The 24,685-nt window shown below is 41.9% G+C and overlaps 1 protein-coding gene across 3 annotated transcripts in view; it reads left to right on the forward strand.

Annotated features, from left to right (window-relative positions):
- The window catches only part of TFPI (tissue factor pathway inhibitor), a 45,600-nt gene extending 21,730 nt beyond the window's left edge, over positions 1–23,870 (forward strand). For 2 of the 3 annotated variants that reach the window (XM_063116283.1, XM_063116282.1), the window contains exons 4-9: positions 2,491–2,529; positions 4,595–4,771; positions 6,474–6,557; positions 7,907–7,990; positions 19,320–19,502; positions 21,256–23,870. In XM_063116283.1, the coding sequence (XP_062972353.1) occupies positions 2,491–2,529; positions 4,595–4,771; positions 6,474–6,557; positions 7,907–7,990; positions 19,320–19,502; positions 21,256–21,362 (674 nt within the window). In that variant the 3' untranslated portion in view covers positions 21,363–23,870. Of the gene's footprint in view, positions 1–2,490; positions 2,530–4,594; positions 4,772–6,473; positions 6,558–7,906; positions 7,991–11,034; positions 11,326–19,319; positions 19,503–21,255 lie in introns of those variants that run through there. The other variant, XM_063116284.1, reaches the window with a different exon arrangement.
- Positions 23,871–24,685: the final 815 nt, after the last annotated feature.

Here is a 24,685-nt window from a genome sequence, read left to right on the forward strand (position 1 = left end):
TGGGTGTGAGTCCATGCCTTCATGGAGTGCATCCAACTGGGTCTGTGAGGGCCAGATGTGCGGGGGGGGTTCCACTGCCCTCACAGACTTGATCGGATGCTTGTGACATCGCTACCTCCCATTTACCCCTCTTCTTGCACTAGACTAAGCATGCCAACTTATACCACAGATTTCATATGAGCACTTAAGCTTTAAACCTGATCAGATATGAATTCTAGAAGAAATGATACCACAGTCACCCAAAAGGAAATTGGGGGAAATGACTAAACCCACTGTGAGATTCGGTGATTGAGGCCGCAAGGCTGCAATCCTATATGCATTGGAAACCATGAAACTTACATCTGAGGAGACATGTATAAGATTGCACTGTTAAAAGCTGATTCAAATCTCTAACTAGAAACATGAAAATTAAGGATGAGTGAGTAATTCCAAGCCTTTCAGCAACCTGATTCAGCATTGTGTTCTGGACTCTAGATTTTTGCAAACTTCCTGATACAACTCATTTTGGGGGAAATACACATGGAAAACATGCATAATGTGGAAACATGTGTAGAAAATACATATCCCTGAGAAAAGTGTGCTAAAACAGCAAAGCAATATAAAGTACTTAGGAAAATGCATAGATTTAAAAATGCACACAAAAAGGTAGAAATTTCTGGGCCTTATTTTACTGTCCCAAGTTTCTATCACTGAGATTATGAGATAATTGTGATTTAAAGTGTGTTCTAAATCAGTTCAGGGTTGTGTCATTTTGACTTTTTGTGTCAGGTACGAAAGTTTTCCCACTTTTTAATTGCAGTAAATTATAACAATATAAAAACAATTCATTATTTTGTACAATATGTAGACCAAACACTTCTTCCGCTTAAGAATAGACTTTAATGGAATAGAAGATTTTTTTAAAAAAAAATCCCATGAGGGACATCTATTGTACGATGTATGTATGTGTTCCTTGATGTCATGGGCATAAAGGAGGCCTGGAGTGCAGATGGCATGAAGAAAGTCTGTCAGAAATGTGAGGCAACACATTGGCCCAGTTCAGACAACATTTTGTGTTTTGTGGTTAACGTAACCATGGGCAGCTGTGGTAACACTAACCACATGCAAAACGGGTGCAGACGACAGCATTATCCCTTTTGTGGTTAAATTTTCGTTAACCACAAAGCAGTTAATGCAGCACCCAAGTCCTCCATCGGGCAGAAATCATAGAGCCCGAAGTACAGAGTGGCCGAAATTGCCGCGGCTGCTCTGTACTGCAGGCTCCATGCCCATCAAGAGTGTGCTGGGGGGAGGGCAAGTGGTTTTCTTTTTAAGTGCCCATCAGGGGTGGGTGGGCTGGGGGGAGGGGGAGGTTTTTTGTTTGTTTGTTTGTTTTAAAACCTACTCACATTTGTGCTTGAGGGCTCCTGCACTCTGTTTCATTAAAAAAAAAATTCAAAATGGCGGGCGTGACATGCTCTGCCCTCCAGGCACATCGCACACTGAGTGTAGAATGAGGGGGTGGGCACAGGATCCCCCTTGACCATTTCCCTCCCTTGTTGTGCAGATTGGCAGACCAATTTGGGTCCCCCCCCAAATTTTGGGGGAGGTTTGTGTGAACGGACATTTGCGCAAGTACGCAATTGCAAACAGGAATGAAATTCTCATACCAGAATCCAGTTCCTTCACTGAGCAGACAACAGAATGAAAGATGCCTGACAATCCTCAAAACACCAACGGAACACATTTAACAAAAGCTGTCCATCCCTAACATAAGATACACTTTTTCCCCTTGGGGACTGGTGGGGGTGGGGGGATGGAGTGGCTTTGTGTGAACAGAACCAGGCAGGAGAAGCTGCTCAAGGTTTCCTATGCTGCCCACCATGTTTGTGCTTGCAGAAATTGAACAGGATGGCTGAGTGAGAGGGAATGGCACCAATGGAAGTTGGAGAGAAAGGAGAGACGGGCTCTGGTGCTGTAGTTGATATGGAATGAAGGTTCCATTTTAAATTTGGAAACAATAAAACATTCATTCCATATCAACTACAGCACCAGAAATTGAACAGGGGCCTGCGTGAGATCCACAACATTTCTCATGCCACTTCTAATTTGGTTCAAATCTGGGACACTTGGGATAGATCTACACCAGTGTTTTTTTTATCAGTATTGAAGTGCACTGATAACTATTTATTTATTGCATTTTTATACTGCCCATTAGCTGAGAAGGGAGCTGCTAGGAGTAGCTGCAGTAGCAACGGCATCTGCTCCCTTCAGGGCATGATAGCATTTGTCCAAGTAGCTCTTCCATGAAGATTTTGTGTAGCAAGTTATACAAAACCAAAACCCGAGAAGAGACGTCCACGTTTTTGGTAAGAACTTTCAGCGCATTCTTGCCCCAACATGTCATTCCTTAAGTGCAGGTTTGAAACTAAAGGTCGTCATACCCCACAGTATGATTCTTACTTTCATATTTCCAGACCCACTCTAAAAAATATTTGGTTTCCATTGCAGATGTGCCTGAAAAGATAAAGAGGCATTCTTCTAAGACAGGTAACTTACCTACTGTTCTGTTTCATAATGTTTTATCACCTGTGTGTTAATTTCCAAAGAGGAGCTAACTTACAGTAAAGGGGTCATTCAAATGTGGACAGGGCAATGGCAGCGGTCGTAACATACTGTAACTGGCGTGATATTTTCCATTTCATTTCTTCAGTAAGAAGGGGAAATATTTAAATTTATTTCTCAGGAGATATTCTAAAAATGAAATAAGAGATGGAAATGTTGCAGCTAGCAAAATGTGGACTCTTTAAACAAACAAACAAAAGGGACCAGGTTTTAGATGAGAAATAGAAATAGAATAATGAATTATGTCAACATTTTGCAACTTGGACACTTGAAGAAAAATCCCTATGGTATACCAGTGGTATTCACAGTTCCACCTCCATTATCTGACTGCCACCCACCCGTGTCCACTCCCAGTTCTCCCAGTAACATATAATGGAAAAACAACAACGTAATATGACATCATTTTATTTACCTTTATCCTCCCAATTCTGTTTCATCGTCTGCCACTTGGAGGGAGAAAACTACACCTTGTCACGTCTATAGTTTTCAAATAAGTGTTACTACAAAGACCAGATCAGACTTTTATCCACATGGTCCTCATTCAGACAACATGCTAAACCATGCCGCTTAACCACAAAATGGTTAATGGAATGCATTTTGTGGTTAAGCAGCATGGTTTAGTGTGTTGTCTGAACAGGGCCATGGGCAAGGGAACCTCAGGAAGAGGCAGGTAGCCTCAGTAGTTGTTACCCTCTCCCTGGTCTATTTGGGAATCTCCCATTGTTGATAACCCAAACTCTTCTGCTAATGTAGAAATGTTTGGGTGGGGCTCCTTGCTTGGATCATGAAAATAAAGCAAGTTTCCCCCTTACCAGAGAGCCAAGATCATAGTCCGGTGGCAGGAAAAGAAGGAAGCTGGTAGGAGCCCATGCAGCAGCAGCGGCATCTGCTCCTTGCGGCCTGATAGTGCCAAGCCAATTGAAAGGCTGATTGGATTGGCAGAGGTGGGACCATGGGGATACAAGCTCAATGGGAGTAGCTTCTTCCAGATCCCTCTCTGATACACCTAACACTCAGAAGAGCGGGGCCTCGTGGGCCGGCTGGTGCTATCGTCATCGCTGACTTCCCCACCGACTCACCCTCCCCTAATAATAGTGGATCTGCCTCTCTTTTTACTGCCACCTTAGTTTCCCTCTCTCAATTAATTTGAATTTGAGCAGCTCTCCTCTTGGCTTCTGATTGAGAGTGTCTTGTTCATGAGCCCTCAAAAGCCTGAGGCCAGCACTGCTGGGTAATGACACCCACAGACCGTAGAATAAGAAACTTGATGGTGATATTAAAGAATTAGCTAGATATCATGAAAAGGACATCTAGGCCGTGATTCTTAAAGCATTTTGCGGTATATTTTGAGTGATTTCAGCTGGTAATTTTTTGAGAGCCGGGGAAATTGTGGTAGAATAATACGGACCATTCTGTTCATGTCAGTGGGACTACTACACAATGAGTAGCTTGAAAATTTGGGTAAGGGGCATACAGTTCATTTTATATTTTTACATACTTGCCTTTGTGTACCAAAACCACACACACCATATGGGCTGTGAAATTAAACATTAAAAGTTACAGCAACATCAAAGATTTACTATGGATTGTGGGCAATTGCACAAGTGTGGCTAAAGGTATCAGAACTAAACCTCCTGTGCAGTCTGTGACACACTAAAGCAAGTGCACAGTCCACTAGTCATAGATTATAGCCTTCCAGGATCTTGATCCACTCACACACTCCATTCTGCAAAGCCAAGCACAAGGTTTCTCAAATGCCAGTGGCGGTTAATAAGCTATTCCAGCTATATGAAGATCTTCCATATTAAAACTGGAGCATTACACAGATTTTGCAGTGCTCATTGAAATCAATGAGACCGAGAAATGCACAGCTGTAATTGGACAAGCCCCACTTTGGCTAAACAAAGTGATGTCATCAGGCAATGAATAATAATAGTAATAGTGGGGAAATGAACATAATTTTTCTTCCTGAATTGATCCTCATTCTCAGAAAAGCCTTCTTACTGCCTTCTGAAAAGCGAAGTTGGAACTTGCCGAGGATTGATTCGCAGGTATTTCTACAACAAAGAGACCGAGGAGTGTGAAAAGTTCTACTATGGTGGTTGCCTAGGCAATGAAAACAACTTTCGCTCGTTGAAAGAATGCCAGGATACCTGTCAGGATAGCAGTAAGTGGCCTTGTGTTGTGCTGCTACATATCTTGTATCTCTTGACACCGATGGTGTAAGGCAGGAGTGTGGAATTTGTGGTCTTGTAGATGCTGCTGGATGACAACACGCATCATTTCTGACTATTGACTGGGGCTGATGGAATGTGGAGTCCAACATGTGGAGGGTCACAGGTTCCCCTCCCTTGGTATACCATTCAGGGTGCAATCCTATCAATTACACCCCTGCTGCTTGGGAACCTCCAAACTCGGAGGCTTCCGAAATTCCTATGCCTTGCCAGACTGAAGCCAGTAGGATGGGAGGAGCAGTGGAAGTGATCTTTGTCTCCATGTCCTCCATCATTCCTGATTTTTGCTAGACAGGCTTTTCAGCCCATCTAGAGAACACTTAAGAGGGGGTGGGAAGGAGGCTGGAAGACACTCAGGATACTGTATATCCTGTCCTTTCCAGGCTCCTCCATTCCCCATCCACTAGAACGCCCTCTTTCCCCCCCTCTCCAAAGTCAATTTCCTGACCTCAGAGGGCAGGCAGTGTGGGACTTTCTGTGGTGGCTGCGCATAGGTGGGAGAGGGAGTTGGATCTTTGACTCCCCCCCTCCCGTCCAAGGTCGAAGTACTGTCTCTGATCTCAAAATAGTTCTTCCAAGCTTTGCTATGGTCCCTGGGATATTCTCACAGGGACTGTAGGGTTGCTCTCTCTGTGATGGTTGCAGAAAAATTCCAGGTGCATTTGAAACAGTGATGTAGGTCTGATTGTCTCTTTTTCCCTAGAGCACTGACCAGTTCCTATAATAACTCACACGTGAGACTGTGGCCAGATCTACACTAAGCAGGATATGACACTTTGAAAACGGTTTAAAAACTGTATATAGAGTGTGTCCTGGGCTCCAACAGTTGTCACTACTGTTATAAACTATTTTAAAGTAGTAGTGTAGATCCTGCCTGTTTCACTTCACATTCCAAATGAGGGGTTACACATTTGAACGCTTCTTCATATTATACAATTCCAAGCACATGGAAAAGCCAGCATGTCAGGGAGAAGGCTGGGCTGCAATTCCAACAAGCAAGCTCCCACATCCCTAATCTGGCATCATGACTTCCTCCCACCTTAAGTCTAAAGATTTTATATGCATATGCTGGAGCTTATGCGGTTTTCTTAGTCTGAGAGTAAAGCAAAGAGGAAGACATGCAATTAAATGTTCATCGAAGAAGCTGTGTGAACAACATTAGGGTGATCATATGAAGAGGAGAATGGGGCTCCTGTATCTTTAACAGTAGCATAGAAAAGGGAATTTCAGGAGGTGTCATTTGCATCCATGCAGCACCTGGTGAAATTCCCTTTTCATCACAACAGTTCAAGCTGCAGGAGCTATACTAGAATGACTGGATACAAATGACCCCTGCTGAAATTCCCTTTTCTATACCACTGTTAAAAATACAGGAGCCCTGTCCTCCTTTCCATATGGTCACCCTAAACAACATGGTAGCAAAGTAATATATTGCTGAACATAATCTGGGAATAAACTATTGCTTTTCTAAAGTGTAATTGAAATATAAATGAACCTAAAATAACATCCTATGGTTTAAAAATGATATAATAAGAAGAGTACCATTATTATATTAATCTATATGTCAATCACTGTGTTCTCTGCTTAATAGACACATTTTTAAAACCCCTTTTATTGTTGTTTCTTTCCATTCAGCCCCTTCAGCCAATTCATTACACACAGATGATGACAGCATCCTTGTTAGCATAATAAACAATAGCACCCCAGTTGCTAAGCAAGGTATGTATTAAAATAAAAATGCATTGTTAAGAAAGAATTAGGGATACCTCTAAAATTCTTCTTATCCGAATTTCTCTCTGGAGTTCTGATTCACAGGAGTTCTTATGAGGGACCATACCAATTTATATTCCAAATGAGGGGTGCCTGTCTGAATGCTGGGGTACAATTCTGCTCCCTGAAATGAAAATAAGCAACCCGCCAGTTTTAATCTGAAGTTTTGTAGCTACTATGGTTTTTTTTTTCCTAATCTGGGGAAAGCAAAGCAGAAGACAAATAATTACATCCTCATTGACGAAGCTGTGTGAACAATATGTTAGCAAAGCAATATATTTCTGAACATAAGGTGGGAATAAAATGTTTCTTCTGTAAAATGTAATTTAAATGTAAATGGTCCTAAAATAACATCTTGGGTAAAATGCAAAATTGTGCTAGAGGAGGTCTCCTAATGCAACAGGACTTTCTCCCTCTCTCCTCATCCCTGTATCCCTCCATGCTACCTGAAATTCTGTTCCCTTGGTTTTCCCAGCCCTCCGGAGCAGATTTTGTGGGTGCATGGTAGGCTGCAGGAAGAAGGGTAATTCCCTCCAATCCCAATTCTGTCAATGGCATGCCACAATTGGATGCAATCCCTTATTTATCACACAAATTTGCTTTCCATTAAAAGTATAAAATCAGTAAACATACTAATAATGTAGCAATAAAATGCAGTAAAATAATGAGTGCTCAGATGAGTTCAGATTTCTATGTATCAGATCTGTGGATTCCACAACAGACCAGCTTTTTCAGAGTCATGTGGATTCTCAAGGCTTGTGCACTTTATTTATGTATTTATTTTTTGGGGGGAGGGAGTTTCCCACCTGCATTAACCAAGTGTGGATTAGCCCAGGTGAGCATTTGCAATCTGGAACAAAATTCTCATATAGCCTTAAAAAGAAAAGAAAAAAACCAATTCCGTCAATGAGTGGATGAGAGAATAAAAGACGCCGACAATCTGTGTTTAAGCCATTGCTTGTCTTGATAGAGGCTGTTGTATACATGCGTTGTGATATTAGTCTGGAAGAAAAGCTAAGAGTTAGACTGCTTATGAAATCCTTACTTGAAGAAACTGTTGAACAATGTGGTAACAAACTAGTATATTGCTGGATGTAAGGTGGGAATATACAGTTGCTTTTGTAAAATGTAACTGAAATCTGAATAAACCTAAAATAACATTTTGTGATTAAATAACATAGTAAGAAGACGGTTTCAAATAATGTGCCACTATAATATTAATCAAATATTAACCACCATTTTCTCTGCTTATTAAACATAAATTTTGAAATCTTTTATCATTGTTTGTTTCCATTCAGTCTATTCAGCCAATTCATTGGAAACAGAGGATGTCAACATACTCTTTAGCAAAACAAACAATAGCAGTCCCGTAGCTAAGCCAGGTATGTATTAAAAGCTTATTGTAAAGTTAGAATTGGGGATCCTCTGAAATTCTTCTTTGAATTTCTCCCCGGAATTTCAATTGACCCAGTCTGCTTTGTGTTATAGAATCAATGCATTCCGTTTTTCATGCAAGCATTTTGTACTTAAAGTGTTGCGCATGCATGATCATCGTACAAGCTTTCAATTCTTTCATATTGTTCTCCCCTCTACATCTTGCATGGGCAGGCAATAATAAAATATTTTTCTCCACCTGAAATTGGGTTGGTGAAGTGAGGAATGCATCAGTAATCAAGAATGGACTTATGTGTGAAAAGCTTGTAAGCTACAATTCATTTCTGGTACTGAAAACAACCCCAGAATGTGCTCAGAGGCACCCTTTTCTTTTAAGTCTAAGCGTATGTCTTTTGCATTATTTGACGGATCTTGGGGTTCTGGTAAAAAAAAAAAAAGTAGATCTAACAATGGTGTTGTGAATATTGATTGTTATGTTCTTTTTGTTGGTGGTATTGTTTGTTGCTCCCCCTTGTTTTGGATAGAATTGCAAAAAAAAAAGTAGATCTTTTTAATATATATTTTATTTTTAGTAGTTTTGGTTACAGAGGTCAAATATTACATCATTTATATATACTCATATAACTATACATTCCATATCAGTTCAGATCCACTCCAAATGTCTATGTACAGTAACCGGGGTGTCCTCCCTTCTTCTTTATTCACCAAGTCAATGAATTTCTTCCAAGTCCCCACAAATGTATTTTTGCATAATTGTCCTCATACTTTCCTCAAAAAAAAAATAGATCTGAGAAATCTGGATTCTACCCACCACTGCTCTACATCACCAATATGCAAGTGTGCTTTAATTAAACATGCAAACGAACAAAACAACCTTGATGTGACTGTATTTATGGTTTTATCAAGTTTCTTTTGTGTTGTATGTTACCAATGTGCAGGAGCACTTCTTTACATCAGTAAAAAACAAACAAACAAAACCCAGCCATTTTGGAGGCAGGGATTTGATGGCCTTATAGGCCCCTTCCAACTCTACTATTCTATATATTCACATCAAAATTACTTTTTGCAGAGTAATTTTTCAAGCTGTGCTTTAAGTTCCAGATGGAACTTTTCCAGCATATTCACCAGGTGGGGGGGGGGGAGAAATGAAAAAGGGGGAAATGCCCACAAAACCCCCACATCTCAGAAGGTTCATTGGTCTCTGAAAATGGGGAGACATTGGTCCTATTGTCTTCATCACTGTGCCCATGCATATTGGTGATGTAGAGAGGAAGAAAGATGCAAGTAAACAGAAGAAACTGAAAAGCTGCAACAATTCTGGAATGTCTTCTTTATCTCTTGGCTGAAAAGCAGGACATAAATAAAAAAAATAAAGTAAATACAATTAAAATATATTCATGAATACATAGAGAAGATGAACCTTTTCCCCTTTTTTCTGGCTGTGTACTTTCCCGAAAATAAGGAAAACCCCGTAGGGGAGTAAAAAATAGCCAAAGGCAAGGGCGGAACCAAGTAGGCCTAGCAGCTTCTGCAGACAACTGCACTAATGTTATAAAGCCCTGAGGAAGAATGCAACCGCGTTCGAAACGCGTAGGCACCTGGCACTTTAATAAACCTTTTACTAATAATATTATTGTAGACGATTACTTGGCTCCGCCCTTGCCTTTGGCTATTTTTTACTCTTCTGTGTACTTTCCCAGTACTTCCCCATTATTCTTAGGTTCATTAATATTGAATTCTGCTTTGCTTATCATCCCACAAGGAATTTACTCTGACACAACATCCTGCCTAGAAGAGGGCAATGACATGAGCCTCTGGTAGAGAGGATGACTTGAATTGACCATTAGAAAGCTTCCCGGCAACACACCAGTTTGGTGTTGACTATTTAGGGGCCCTTCTGACTTTCCTCCATATTTTGAGAGCTACTGCTGCATGATGTGTCCTTCTCCTGTTAGTCTAGTGAAGTATGTGATATGCGGAAGGAGGTTGTTAGTGGAGCTTCTTCTAACATCTGCATCAGCCCAGTTTCTGAAAGAGGCAGTGCTGGGATGGGGAGGAGCCATGCCATTATGAGACTTCCTTCCATTGAGGTAGGCCATAGATCCATTGGTCCATCTAGGCCACTATATTATTTACTCCAGCTGGCAACAGCGGAGCACATCTACAGCCATGCAAACTCATAGCAGAAACCCCAGAGATTGAACCTAGACACTTCTGCATAGACAGCTCTTCCACTGAGCTTTGATTGCTCCTGGTTTCTCCCATGTGACCTCACATTTCCGATGTCCAGTGCCAAGCTGCACACTGCAGCTTAACTCATACACTACTTGTAGATGGATGATTGCCTCTGAATGTCTTGACCTTGTATCTTATTGGTTGCTTTCACACATAATGCTAGGCCATGGTTTATGTTAGCTAAGGTTCGTTGCTTTAGCCATAACTTGTCTTTCACACAAGCAAACAAATGGTGGGTTGTTTTTCTGATTTCCAGTTTGCTTCTCTCTGGCCCATTTTGCCAGCCTTCAGAGCAGTTGCATTTTCAGGCTGATCTTGCTGGGCACTAGTGTTTCAGGGTGGACAATGATGTGAACAAACCAGAAACATCATGGCTTCAGACATCACGACAAGCAATGGCTTAAACAAGTCAGATATTTTAAGCCAACAACAAACCATGGTTTCTATTTTTGGTTTGCTGCTGGTTAACAAATCATGGTTTGTCTGTGAGGATGGGTTCAGACACAACGACAAGCCAGATTTCAACAAACCACATCATGGCTTAATGTTAAGTGTGAACCAGGCCATAATCTTCTTCCTTGGTGATTTGATGGTACTGATGGTCTCCTACTGTCCTACATTAATGAAGTTATTGTGCAAACACATTTTAATAGGAATTACGTAAGTACTGAACCAAATTACTTTACATATTAGATCTTTACTAATTTCTAATCTGAACATTGTAATGGCAAATATTTCTGCATGGGTCTCCTTCACTATATTTGAGATTGAGGCTTGTCATTTTTGTGACCCACAGTTGTAAGGGAGGGAGAAAGCAACAGCTGGAAAAAGACTGATCACTTTCACCACGTTTTTCTGCTGGCAATCTGCACTTGCACCCACTTGTGGTTCTGGGGACTGGCAGATAGTCTGTGGATTGTGCATGCTGGCTAGAAAACACGGAATGTGTGTGGGAGCAACCCAACAAGATTTCCTCAATAAAGTTTGGGTATGCATATGGTTGGAAAGTTTTCTGTGATTTTCTGCATCGTGACTCCGTTCATGACAAAGTCTAGAGATCACTGATGCCACAATCCTACAAACCAGCAATGGAAAACAAAACATTATATGTTCTTGTAAATATCAATGGCAATGAAATAAAAATTATGTAAAGAACTGTGCAGCATTATGACAAATCAATTTTTTTCTTTTTTCTTTTTCTAGCTTTGGTGATGTGTGTGTGTGTGTGTGTGTTGTGCATGTGTATTTGATGCTTCCGCATTTTTTCTTGCAGTAGACATGTATCATAATCCTGATTTTGAAACACCAAATCAAGAGAGTGTCGAATGCAATAAGGTGTGCCCAGCTAGTATCCCATGTGAGAAAACATGATATATGCGAATACTTGTTCATATCCACAGTAAGGAAGAGATGGCATGTAAATGGTGTTGGAAAACTCTGGCAACTGCATTGCGCTACCTGATGCATGTGCATATCTTCATCTGAATGCCTTGCCAGCGCACAGAAACGTTCAGCGCCAACCGACAAGTTAGAAGATGGATATTTCGATCTACCCTTTTTGCTTGCGCACAGCAATTCCTTTCCTATTGCTGCATTGAGATAATCATAGATAAAATAGCTGGCTATAATTTGAATAAAGTTCAAAGGGTTGTTATTAAAAAGGTTATTAATTTACTAGGTCATGTTAAACACCCCTAGAAAGGCTCTAAAGGTTATATGATACAAGCTGCAAGGGAATGGGTGGTGGTGGTAAAATGGCAGATGGTTGAAACAAACCTATAAAATACAGGATAGATCATACCATTAATCATTTCTTGCTTTATCTTTATAAAAGTGAAGGTCACCATTATAATGACAATAGGTAACTGTAATTACTAGGGCTGTGCACAGTCACCCCAATTTGCCTCGGAGATCAATTTGGAGCTTCCAAATCGGCCCCAGTATGACTCGAGGCGCTTTGGATTCAAATCAGTTTTGAATCCAAAGCAGGTCGACTGTTGTGGTTTCCTGGGCATGAGGCCAACTGGGACTAATCTCCCATTGTGCCCCATCCTCTCCTGCTCACCCCCAAACCCAGCTAGCTGCTGCCCCATACCCCCCACATGCAAGACTTACCTGAAGCCTCTGCTTGTGCTGACAAGCCACCCATCCTTCAGGAAAGTCACTCTGATCTGCCGTAGGTCTACTGTTGTAAACTATGGTGGCCGAGAATGGTCTTTCCCAGCCACTGTAGTTTTCAACAGGAGATCTACAGCAGGGCAGAGAGGGTCTGGAGGATGGGTGGCTCACTGGTACAAGTGGAGGCTTCAGGTAAGTCTCTTGGGTGAGCGGAGAGTAACAGTTCGCCATCAGGCTGAATCGGCCTGAAGTGCTTTGGCTGCTTCAGGCTGAGGCAGCCCAATCTGGTCTTGAAACAGGTTCAGGGCAAAGTAGGCTGAATCGAATTCAGGGTTCAAGACCAAGGTGAAGCATATCCCTAGTACTTACAGCAACACAGGCCTTAGCTAGACATAAGGTTTATCCCGGGATTGTCCTGGGGTCATCCCTGCCTGCTCCTGGGATATCTTGTGTGTCATTTACATGAACAGGGATGACCCCGGGATGATCCCAGGATAAACCTTAGGTCTAGCTAAGGCCACAGTCTGCTGAAAGTGTCTTAACTCCCAATGATTTCAATATAGATCTTTCTGTAGATAGTCATCCTGGCCAACTGTATTCAGCCCAGGGTTTTTCGTCTTAATTTTGTGGAGATGGAAGTAGGGTGAAAATAAATATTAAGAAAAATTCATGTTGTCTTTAAATGCACAGTGACTGAGAGTCTCGGTCTCTGTCTTCTCTCTCTTTTAAAACAAAATAAAAACTTGCACTGCTTCAAACTATAACTTGGCTGCTCTCCGTTGCATTCCTGCAATTGAATGTCCCTGGGAATGATGCCTCATTATGACATAATGGCACTAGTTGTTGTTGGTGGTGGTGGTGGTGGGTGTGGGGGTGTGGTGAAAAGAGAGTTGCCTAATTTTGCCACAATGCATTCTGCACAGGAATTCTGACAAGTTCCCCGAAGTTCTCATATTTTCAACAACTGTTATCTAGAGGCATTTGTTTGCCTGGCTGTAGTTGTTCTCTGCAGTCCCAACGGTCTGCTGAGCTACTTTAGTTCCTGGATACAATCACTCCTGTTATTCTGTCTCACTGGAAGAAGCAAGCACCTATCATTCTTTCCCTTGAGTAGGTGAATAGCACAGATACTTAAGTGCTGGGTTAATAGTTCAATGACAGAACTCACCAGAAACAACATCAGGGGTCAATAGTACCCCACAGGTTACAAACCTGCATTTATAAAGTATTTTTGTTAGAGTTAGAACCTTCCTTGTTCTGTTTGTCTCCACCCCACCCCACCCTAATCAGTGTGGTGTAATGGCTAAAGTGTTGGACTGGGAGTTGGGAGATCCAGGCTCTAGTCCCCACTCAGACATGGAAACCCTCTGGGTGACTTTGGGCCAGTCACAGACTCTCAACCCAGCCTATCTCACAAGGTTGTTGTTCTGAGGATCATAGTAGCATAGAATAGTAGAACTGGAAGCGGCCTATAAGGCTATCGAGTCCAACCCCCTGCTCAGTGCAGGAATCCAGTGCAGGATAAAATGGAGAGGAGGAGGATTATGTACGCCACCTTGAGTTCCTTGGAGGAAAAAAGGTGGGATATAAATGCAGTAATAAATAAAAATAAATCATAGCTATCACAAGACTTACTAATATGGCTTTTGATGTCATGTTAGCCCCAACTCCAAGACTCCCCCATAGTGCTTTGTGCCATATACAAATATCATAATTGATGACACATTGGTGCTATTCTGTAGAAGGTGTCTTATAAGGCTGCGCTGCAATTCCCAAACACCAAACATTGCCAGGCACCCTGCCCTTCCTGATTTTTTTAAAAAGTTAGGGCATAATCATATGCATGTTCAGACAGAAAAAAAGTCCTACAACTCCCAGCATTCCCTAGCAGTGGCCTCATGTGGCAGGGAGCATCCTGGGGGGTAGACAGGCTAGGGAACAAAGGAGGTGGTTTGCTTGTGTTTAGATTGTAGCCCTCAGGGCAGGGGCTGTCCTGTTATTAATCTGTGTAAGCCCCTCCGGGAACCATTTTTGCCTGAAGACTGAGGTAAAAATGCTGTAAATAAATGAAGTGCCTGTATGTGTGGTCCGCTAGATTGTGTGGTTGCATTTTTATAGTGCAGTGGAGATTCTGAGAGTCATCAGATGGTGGGGGGGTTGCATTTCCCTACCGTCGCTTTTCTGTCCCACAATAGGGACATGCAGCTTCCTCTTCCTCCACACAGGGAAAAATGAGGAAGTAAACAACGACCACTTGTCCCATTCGGTGGCCGTTTTTATAGCGCTGCTTTTCCTGCACACAGCAGGAAATGGCGGCACATTTTGTTTCTATAAAAAAAACAGATTTACAGGGTCTAATTTTGTCATGGAAAATAGAGCAGGAGGAGTGGGAACCTCATGAGGGGGGGTGGACAGCATCATCCGAAGGACCCGTGAATATCCATAAGTGGCCAGTAACGAGTGTGCTATAAAACGCTCGTCTGATGATGCTGTCTAATGTGTCTTATTGCTTACAGATAAGGAATAGTTGGAAAATGGAGCATATCTTTTTTCTATGAGAGAGAGAGAGAGAGAGAGAGAGGACAGGTGAGGAAGTGTACATGGGGTAGAATTGTAAGAAAGAGGAAAGGAGGCTCTTCATACCCAGAAACTGGAAATAAAGTGTTGAGACACAAGTAGAAGAATTGAACTATGACTATTTTATTCTGTCTGGGTAGGAAATTGACTGTGTGGAACTGACTTCTTACTCTAATAGGCAACTATGCTTTCTGTCCCCAGAGTGAGCCCCTGCCTGTGGGAAAAGGCAGTGTTTACTCCCCCTTCCTATAAGCTGCTCCTCTATAGGTTGGGGAGGGTGAAACAGGAACCCCACAACTTCAGGTAAATGAGACAAGCTAGCTCCAAAAGTGATCCCTTTCATTCCTAGCGATCCTAAGCTCATCCCCCATCTGGGCCATTTACCCACGCATTGCTGCCAATGTGATCAAGTATCCTATTAAACTAGTTACCCATCCTCTAACACCCCAACCCACCCACCCCAAATCAGTATGGACAAGCAATGTATAATAATTTTGTTTCAGTTCATTATTATTTTTACAAGAATTCACCCAGTTCACATCTGGAACTGAATTCGCACCTGATTGCAATCTGCTGTCAAACTCCGTCTGAGCTTGCACTGTGATTTGCAGAACAAAGAAACAAAATTATTACATGTGAAAACAACGTGCATGAAAAAAAATGCATGCTTCTGAAAAATGCATACAAACATGCTTTAATCAATGGGCAAAACAATGTGTACGTTTTTTTTAAAAGTGATGTGTACATTTGAGAAAATGTGCCCAAAAATGCAGACACAAAATTTCACACGGGGAAGAAGAAGCAAAAACAAAGCTCACAACCGGATGCAGAGAAGTGTCAGAACAACCATCAAGGCGGAGTTGGGGGAAACTCGATGGGAGGGCAGGATGGGTGTCACCCAAGCAGAGAGGCCAGGGATGGAATACAAACGCCAAGGCCCTTTCCCCAGCCACTAGCCACTGTGGCTAGGGAAAGGGCTGCCTGCATGTCTTATTCCCTCCCCCAGCTGCAACACCATCCCTCTCTGCATCTTGTTTGGACTGGGTGGGTGAATGGGGGAAGGAAGGCAGCCCAGTCCTTTTGGTCTAGGAGTAAGGAAATAGAAATGGGAGAACGCCTCACAAAATGGAGAATGGCCCACAGGATCCATTCCAGCTAGTCTCATTTTTAACATCCTTAAAATAAACAGCTGGATCTGCTGATCTTGGCTCAAAACATTATCTGGAGGAATTGGCAAGAACTGTGTGGAACCTTGTATTGAAAAGTTTACTGCAGGAGTGGGGAATGTGTGACCCTCCAGATGTTGTTGGACTGCAACTCCCATCAGCCCTAGCCAATATAGCCAATAGTGAGGGCTGATGAGAAATTACAGTCCAACCACATCTGGAAGGCCACATGTTCCCAGCCCTGGTTTACCAGTTGGCTGTTACCCTGAAGCTACTGCAGCCTGCTGTGATCCAGATGTTTCATGAGAACAGACAGTCCAGCACTGAAGTAAACCCTTAATTCAAATAAAAGTCAAAATAGAAAATAGAACCTGAGGGTCAGCGAGATTTGAATTGACAACCATGGAGGGGTGGGCAACTTCTAGCTGTACAGATGTTTGTGCCCACAACTCCTATCAGTCCTAGCCAGGGTAGCCAATGGAGAGGCATGATGGGAGCTGTAGTCAAAACATCTGAAGGTCCACAGGTTGCCCACCCCTGATTCAGGGCTTGGCTTGCTTTGTGAACCAGAGTGAGCTGCTTTTCATAGATTTGTAGTCCTGTTTCTGCATTCCCTAATTATCATGTGAGCGGGCTTAGTTATTCACATAATGTATTCGTTCTTGCAACACAACTGAAGTGTACATTCCAACGCACATTTACCAGAGTGCAAGTATCATGGACATCGCTGGCTTATTTCTGAGTAAGAGACCATTACACTGATAATATGAATATAGACTGTGCAACTGGATAACTGAATTAGCTAAACATGTTGTTTGACAATTATGTATCATCTGTGCATTATATTCATAGTAAATAAGTACCTTTGATTTTTCATGTATAAGCAACTCTATAACAATTTATGGTCATACATATACTATAAGTGTTGTGACAATAAAGAATTAAATGTTTAGCTAATTCAGTTATCCGGTTGCACAGTCTATATTCATATTATCAGTGTAATGGTCTCTTGTTTTGTGCTTGTTAATTGTGCGGGCTCCTCTCTGTTGTGCTTATTTCTGGGTAAGCCACAGGGCTAGGATCAGGCTGCATTAAAAACAATTCCTCATGGGCAAATGCAGCAAAAGGAGTGGAGAGGCAAAGCATAGGACATACTGTCGCTTATGGCAAATATTTTTCTCTGGTCCCACCTGAGCTGTTTGGGTTTTCTTTGGGCTTTATCTGTGGCCCTAAGGGAAGTAGAAGCAGGCAGCTCTGTCACGTTCAGAGGTACTGTGTACTTAACTTTGATGGGCTGCTCTGCCTCAGGTAGCGAAATGTCTTGGGCTGGCTCCAGATTGTACATTATATAATGGGCAATTTTAAGAGCTATTGCTGAGTTCCTTAAAGTTTAAAATCCTTGTAACCATGCTGGAACAACAGATATCTGCATGATGATGTTGGAATTCAAATACTGAATTTAATTTTTTAACACTATTCAGTATGATATATTAGCAACCCCTGCCATCTTAGTTCAATTCTTTTTCATGATTTATTGTCTAATTCTTCCCACCACCACCCACCTGTGTCTTTGGGTAAAATCCAGTGTCGCACTAGAGGAAGTTCTGCAGTAGGGACGATGGGGAATTTAATCTGCGTTTGCCAAACATGCAGACATGTCCCTGTCACAATCAGGGCCGGGCAAAACTGGGAATAGGCCCAGGCCCAATGGGAAATGTAGGCCCCATTTCAAACTGCTCATTAAGTATTTTTAATCAGTTCTAAATACATATGAACTAGAATGATCTATTAAAAAAGGTAAAGGCAAGCACTTTTATTTAAGATGTATATCAGACATCACTTCTTCACATTCAGAAATGCTTTATGTGCTTTTCTTTGGGCAAATTCATCACCAGCAACAGAAAAATCAAGTAACTTGATTACTTGAGAGCTTCGGCTGTGGGGCGGTATATAAATGTAATTAAATAAATAAATAAATAAATAAATAACTTTGCCTTGTCAATGTTAATTTTCAAAACTGCTAATCCATTCAAACGTTCTTGCATCATTGCGGACCGAAAGTATGATTTGATTCGTTTTAGGACACTAAAGCTCCTCTCATTAGAGGCCACGGTTGCTGGCAAAGACAGAAAAATTGCTACTTTGTAACAAATCTTTACCAGAGGGCCCCCCTTTGCCTCTACCAAGGGGACTTGGAGTAGGCCCCCTCAAAATTGTATTATTTATTTATTAATTTATTACATTTCTATACCGCCCAATAGCTGAAGCTCTCTGGGTGGTTCACAGTGGGGCCAGTAGGCCCATGCCAACTGGCCCCACTGGCCCTCCCCCTCTGCCCAGCCCTGGTAACAACACCAAACACAAATGTGAGCAAGGAGAACCTTTTCTTTGAGAAATGATAGTAAATTCTCACATTTTTGATCACTTTTGCAAAATGCAAATTTTTAAAATATGCACACTTTGAAATACGCATTTTTCAAAAAAAAAATGCAACTCCACACTTTGGTCAATGGGGGAAAGTGTGGACTTTTCCCATTCGATTGAGCAGAAAAACAGGTCAAAAATGAAAATGGAAGCAAGATGAAATGAACTTTGGAGTGGTTTTCAGAGAATTTAAGCATGCTTAAAAATCATAGGTTTCCCTATCTCTACATGACAAGACTCTCTCCTTCACCCTTGCAAATGTGAAAATCTGTTTCGGAGGGTAGATTTTGAGGACATACAGAGGGCCGGGGAATATAGCTGGATACAACAGCTTGCATTTTTAATTTTAATTTTAAACAAATTAAAAATGCATTGCCAGATATATTAATATTTACTTGCCTTTTGACCATCTTGTGAATATGAGCCATATCAGGTGTGGGCAATTCTGCCATTTCCCCCCCTGTGTTTGTGTTACACATGCATGTTTTTACACATACGTCCATGCCATTTCTACATTAATCTGTGAACCTCTTTAAAAATCCTCTCAAAATACTGGTTTAAATGTCTATTGTTCTCTGAAAATTCAGATTTTTAATGCATATTTTGATGCATTTAAACTGCAGTATTGGGCAAAAGGTGGGATACAAATAAATATAATAATAATAATAATAACAACAACAACTGCTGAGAATTGTATTCCAATGTTTGGAGAAGTCCATGCTTTTAGCAGGACAAATCTACAACAGCAGCATTAAAGGCTGAGTGGTGCGTAACAATATTTCCTTAATATGTCTAGAGTCGCCCCTGCTCCCTTCCCTCTGTGTGATGCCTATGGACAAAGGTCTTTGCAGAGCCAGTGAGAAAAGATACTTCTACAATTACACCACCAGAAAGTGCCGTCCATTCAGCTACACTGGATGTGGTGGGAACGAAAATAACTTCACCAGTAGAAAGGCATGCCTGCGGATGTGTAAGAAAGGTACACACTGAGCTGCAAGGGTGAATGTTTTCGATTCAGCAGGGGAAAATGTTGCTATCTGATAATACATCAAACTAATTTAGTCCTGTTCTTGACCTTAAGTACTACCAAAGTGCTCACTTTGGCACTGCACTTTGGTGGCCACCCAAGGTAGCTATAAGGAAAGTAGAGTTCAGAAGAACACAGAGCTCCACCCAGGGCCCGGATGGGATTTTGGTTGTGGCAAACCAGCTCTTAGCCTGGCAAAGTATTATCTGCAAACTCACTGTTTGGATGGACTATATCTGATTGCATGTTAAGTGCTATAAATCACATTGGTTTCTCTGACATAGGTCATCTGAGGCAGATCAGCATCCGGCAACAGAGAACAAGCCCATTCCATCTTCTGCATGGCAGCCTTTCAGATTAGGGAACGATGGACTCATCTCTGTCTGGTTTCTACAGGTGCTCGGTGAGCACTTGCCCCTTCTTCATCCCCGCTCCAGACCTGGTCACAAGCCCCCAGCCCTTGCCCAGCCCGTCTGTGAGTGCCTGCCTGTCATACACCCTTGGCTGCAAGTCACCATTTTGCAACTCGCTGAAGTGTGGAAGGTTGCCGGGTGCTTGCAGAGGGGTCCGGTAAGGGCTGGGGCTAGTGCAGCTCAGCGAGCGGGGGCCAGGAGGCAAGCCGCTGGGGAATCCACCAGATGATGGCTCACACCATCACTGTTTCAGATATTTTAACACCACTATCATGTGACCCCTGAATCTTCTCTTCTCCTAGCTAAACATACCCAGCTCTTTCCACTGCTCCTCATATGACCTGGTTTCCAGACACCTCACCACCATGGATGTTTTTTGCTGGATGTGCTCCAACTTGTCACTGTCTTTCTTAAAATGGGACATCCATTACTGGACATAGTGCTCAATAAGAACATAAGAAGACCCATGCTGGATCACACAAAGGGTCCATCTAGTCCAGCACTCTGTTCACACAGTGGCTAACCAGCTGTTGACCAAGGACCCACATGCGGGACATGTTGCAACAGCACCCTCTCACCCATGTTCCCCTGCAACTAGTGTATAGTCTTACTGCCTCTGATATTGGCAGAGCTTAGGGCTCATTTACACCAAGCAGGATATTGCACTATGAAAACGGTATACAAGACAGGAGGCACACTACTGCTTTATAGCGGTATTGAAGTGCACTGACAACTGTTGGGGCCTATTGACACATACCATATACCGCTTTCATAGTACTATATCCTGCTTGGTGTAGATGTGTCATGGGCCCCAATACTTGTCAGTGCACTTCAGTACCACTATAAGGCAGTAGTGTGGCTCCTGCTTTTTATATACCGCTTTCATAGTGGAATATCCTGCTGGTGTAGATGAGCCCTTAGCCATCAGGACTAGTAGCCATTGATAGCCAAATGCAATTTGACTAATGAGGAGTATTACTTCCCATGATCTGGGCATGACCAAAGTCTCTGTCATATCATTTTCAACTAATAATAACTATTGACTGTCTGCAGCCTTAGGTTACAGATGGGTGTATATATATACACCAGCATCGATTTATTACCTTGTTTGTTGTTAATTTATACAGCGCACAATGAATAGGAGCACAAGTCCCCACGGCAAGGGCTTACAATCTAGAATTAGATAGAAGAGAAGCAACAGAGGAAGGTGAAGGAAATGGAGACAGGGCAAACAGGGAAGAATATTGTACATTGTTGAATATACATTATATCTTTTTTCTTGTTCCCTCCAGGTTTCATTAAAAAGCAAGGACAAAGAGGCATAATGAAAATCCGCCGGAAAAGAAAGAAACAGCCCGCGAAGCTGATCGATCAGGAAATTGTCATTGAAAGGATATAACTTCCACTCTTTCACTGAAAAGATCCGCACATATTTCATTTTGAAGCATAGACTCTCATGTGCATGACCTGCCTTATTTAACAGCATACACATTATTTGTACAGCTTTTATACAGTTGCTTTTGTTTCTTTCTCCTTCTCTTATACATTTTGTAGAAGAGGTATGAACTAAACATTTTACTGTAAAAGTAATATTGTGGCCCTGGCCAGGGCCAGGGCCAGAGCCAGACCATTTTGCGCCCTAGGCAAGGCGAGCTACTTGCACCACCCACCCAAAATTGCCAACTTCAATTCAGCTGTTCAAGAAGAGTTTCTGAACTATTATATTTTCCTCTTATTATGTTTTTATTATGTTTATAGGCCAGCCCTGATCCTATCCTGCCTTAGTTGCATAGAAGTCAGGGGAATATATTTTCATGTCAATGTCATTATGATTGCAAAAGGTAAGACTATGATCCTGAAGTTTGTCTCCTCAGAATTTCTTCTGGCTTGTCTGTCAAAATGCTATTGTGTGGACAAAGCGAGCAGTTATTTTGTATGAAGGGGATCAAAGAACATTTCTTAATTTCTCAACCGTTTGTATCGTAACTGGTTGTCTTTGAGGTCATTTTTCTTGTTCACAAAATGTTGTAACTATTATATCAAATTGTCTTTAGTACAGAAAACAAATACAACCTAAATAAGTATTGTAAAGGATGCAATCATTACAGAACACTGTTCGGATTGACTGTGAAACTTTTTAAAAACCATTTTATTAAAGAGGGTTTTGTACCACATACAAAGCATTTGTTTCACTCTTATAGATAGATAACAGATATGCAATACAGACAAAGACCTTAATTCATTGGCATTATTTCATGTCTTCTACTGGAACAGAGATGGAGGATCTCCACCTGATGGGCCAGATCTAGATGATGGAGGACTCCTCCACCAAGTCCCTGCCCAAGCCCACCCTTGAAGGCTGGCAGGGAGAAGAATTCCTACCGTTATCTTCCATCACTTATCAGAACTAACAGTGGGGATTCCCCTTAGCCACATCTTTGCTGTCCCAATTGGGATGGCAAGTAGTATGTGATGCCAGTAACTTGGGCCAAGTACTGGCATCATCTTTTTTTGTGTGTAGAGAGCGGTTCGGAGTTCTGTGCCTCTTTTTGCACGGATAACCAAGCTTCAGGAATGGGGCCCCAGCCCCTGACATCTTCCAGGGAAATCTGGCCCCTGGACTAAAAGACCCCAAAATATAAACAACATAGCTAGCCCCTAACTGAAACCACTTAATAAAAGATGTATAGGGGCTGCAGCCTATAAGAGTTCAAAAACAAAATCACTCCAAATATGAAACTTAATCGGCTCTGAACATGAGGCCTGAAATCTGATTCTCAGCCTTCTTTCCAGCACCTAACATTGAACCAAACAGATGGTTTTCACCTCCCATTTCTGTAGTCTGCCTCTCTGACTTTGGTTTTGTAGGAAATTTTAAGGCAATTGTCATGCCCCCGTCAGAAGATGCCTGCAAGGTGGAAGAGTTAAAGGCCCCATTGGAGGACGATGCCCAGGCCCTGCCAGGCCTCATGGCGTGACAGGGGCCTGAGCCTGCTGAGGCCCCAGCCCCTTGAGAAGAGCGGGGGTCTGCCTCAGAAGAGGAGACTGTGCACCCCCCAAGTCCCAGGGAGGCAGGCCCAACCCAGAACCTCAGCAAAGTGCAAGGCTGCAGTAGAGATCTACTCATGAGGAAAGGGGTTTCTCATGAGTAGAGGCCCACCTCATGACTCTTTGCAATTAAAGTAAATGACTGCAGCTGGGGGTCTGTCAGCTGGAGGTTAAAAAGACCAGTAGAAGTTTGCAGGAGCTGTTGGAAACAATGTTCATGTTTGACTCTAGTGCTTGCCTGCTATCCTGCCCCGGCTGGTCTCTGTAAGTGACTTTTGCCTGGATTTGACTACTTCTCTGTGTAATTCCTTATATCTATACTGCTTGGCTTACTATTTGTTACTCCAGATCTGACTTGAACTGTTTGTGGATTCTGGTTCTGCTTACTTTTCTGTTGTACGTTCAGTCACTGATTTGCCACCCTCAGCCCTGCCTGAGTACCTGGGGAAACAGGACAGCAGTGGTCATATCAGACATATCAAAGAGGTGTAGTTAAAATGGCCACCTGAATCAAAGTTTGCTTTTGACCTATTACTGGCAGGAAGTTTGACCTGGGAGAAAGCTTTCTCATTAAAGTTCATGCCCTCAGCAGCTCAAAATCACAGAGAAGAAGTTGGGAAATTTCTATAGAACAGTACCAGTAAAAATATAATGTTAAAGTATAAAACTATACAAGTGAAGTGAAGTGGGGTTGCTTCCAGCAGGGAGTGACCTCTTTTAGCAGAAATCTGTATTGGTAATGTGGTTTGTCTTGTTTTCATTTCCTGTTGAAAGGTTTGTCAACAAATACCAAAGTATCAATTACTTTCTATAATGGTCTTAATTACACTTGCATATTGTTAATAAATGTTAAATATAGTTATGAGCCTCTTTTTTTATATAACACAACTGTCGAGTGTAAAATGACTGAGTTCTTCTCAGTATCAGAAAAGTTTCATCTCTGTATGGACCCAGATATAGACAGAAAGTACGAGCCTCTCAAGACAACAGGAAGTCTACTTAATTAGGGTTATTATCCACAAATTATTTCTCCTACAGTTTATAGGGAAACCATGTGAGTCCAAGCAGCTAAGAGTCAAAACAGATATTACTTTTAAACCACTGCGTGAACCACAACTCATTCTTCAGAATCCACACTTCTCCAAATTTTGCACAGAAGCTATCTAGTTAAAAACATATGTGCGTATATTAGGGAAGCTAACATTCATAAATGCATTATCAAGAAAATTACTTGTGTATGTATATATTACACAAAATGCTTGCAAAAATGCATGCATTCCAAGAAATCTGCACAAAATACTTATGAAGTTTCATGCAGACTTTTAAAAAACCCAACCTTAAAAGTTTGTTTTGAGCAAAACGTAAGACTGGAGAAATTCTCAAAGTTCAAGATGAATCAAACCTAACATTGGAAAAAGGAGAAACTGAGAGAAAGCGAAACAGACCATTTTTCCATTCCTAAACCAATGAAGTTAACCACTTGACTGATGCCACAGTGTTTATGGTATCATCAACACTACTGAGTGTGCAGTTGCTGTCATACAGCCAAACATTTAAGCTGTAACTTAATGGGGATTTCTCCCAACTCTCAGATTTAAGTATCAGATCCATAACTGCATTAACTGCAGATTCAATAGGTACCGAAACAAGAATCCTTGCTAATTACAGTTTTCA

This window comes from Elgaria multicarinata, chromosome 2, assembly GCF_023053635.1.
Source record: "Elgaria multicarinata webbii isolate HBS135686 ecotype San Diego chromosome 2, rElgMul1.1.pri, whole genome shotgun sequence".
Classification (NCBI taxonomy): Eukaryota; Metazoa; Chordata; class Lepidosauria; order Squamata; family Anguidae; genus Elgaria; species Elgaria multicarinata.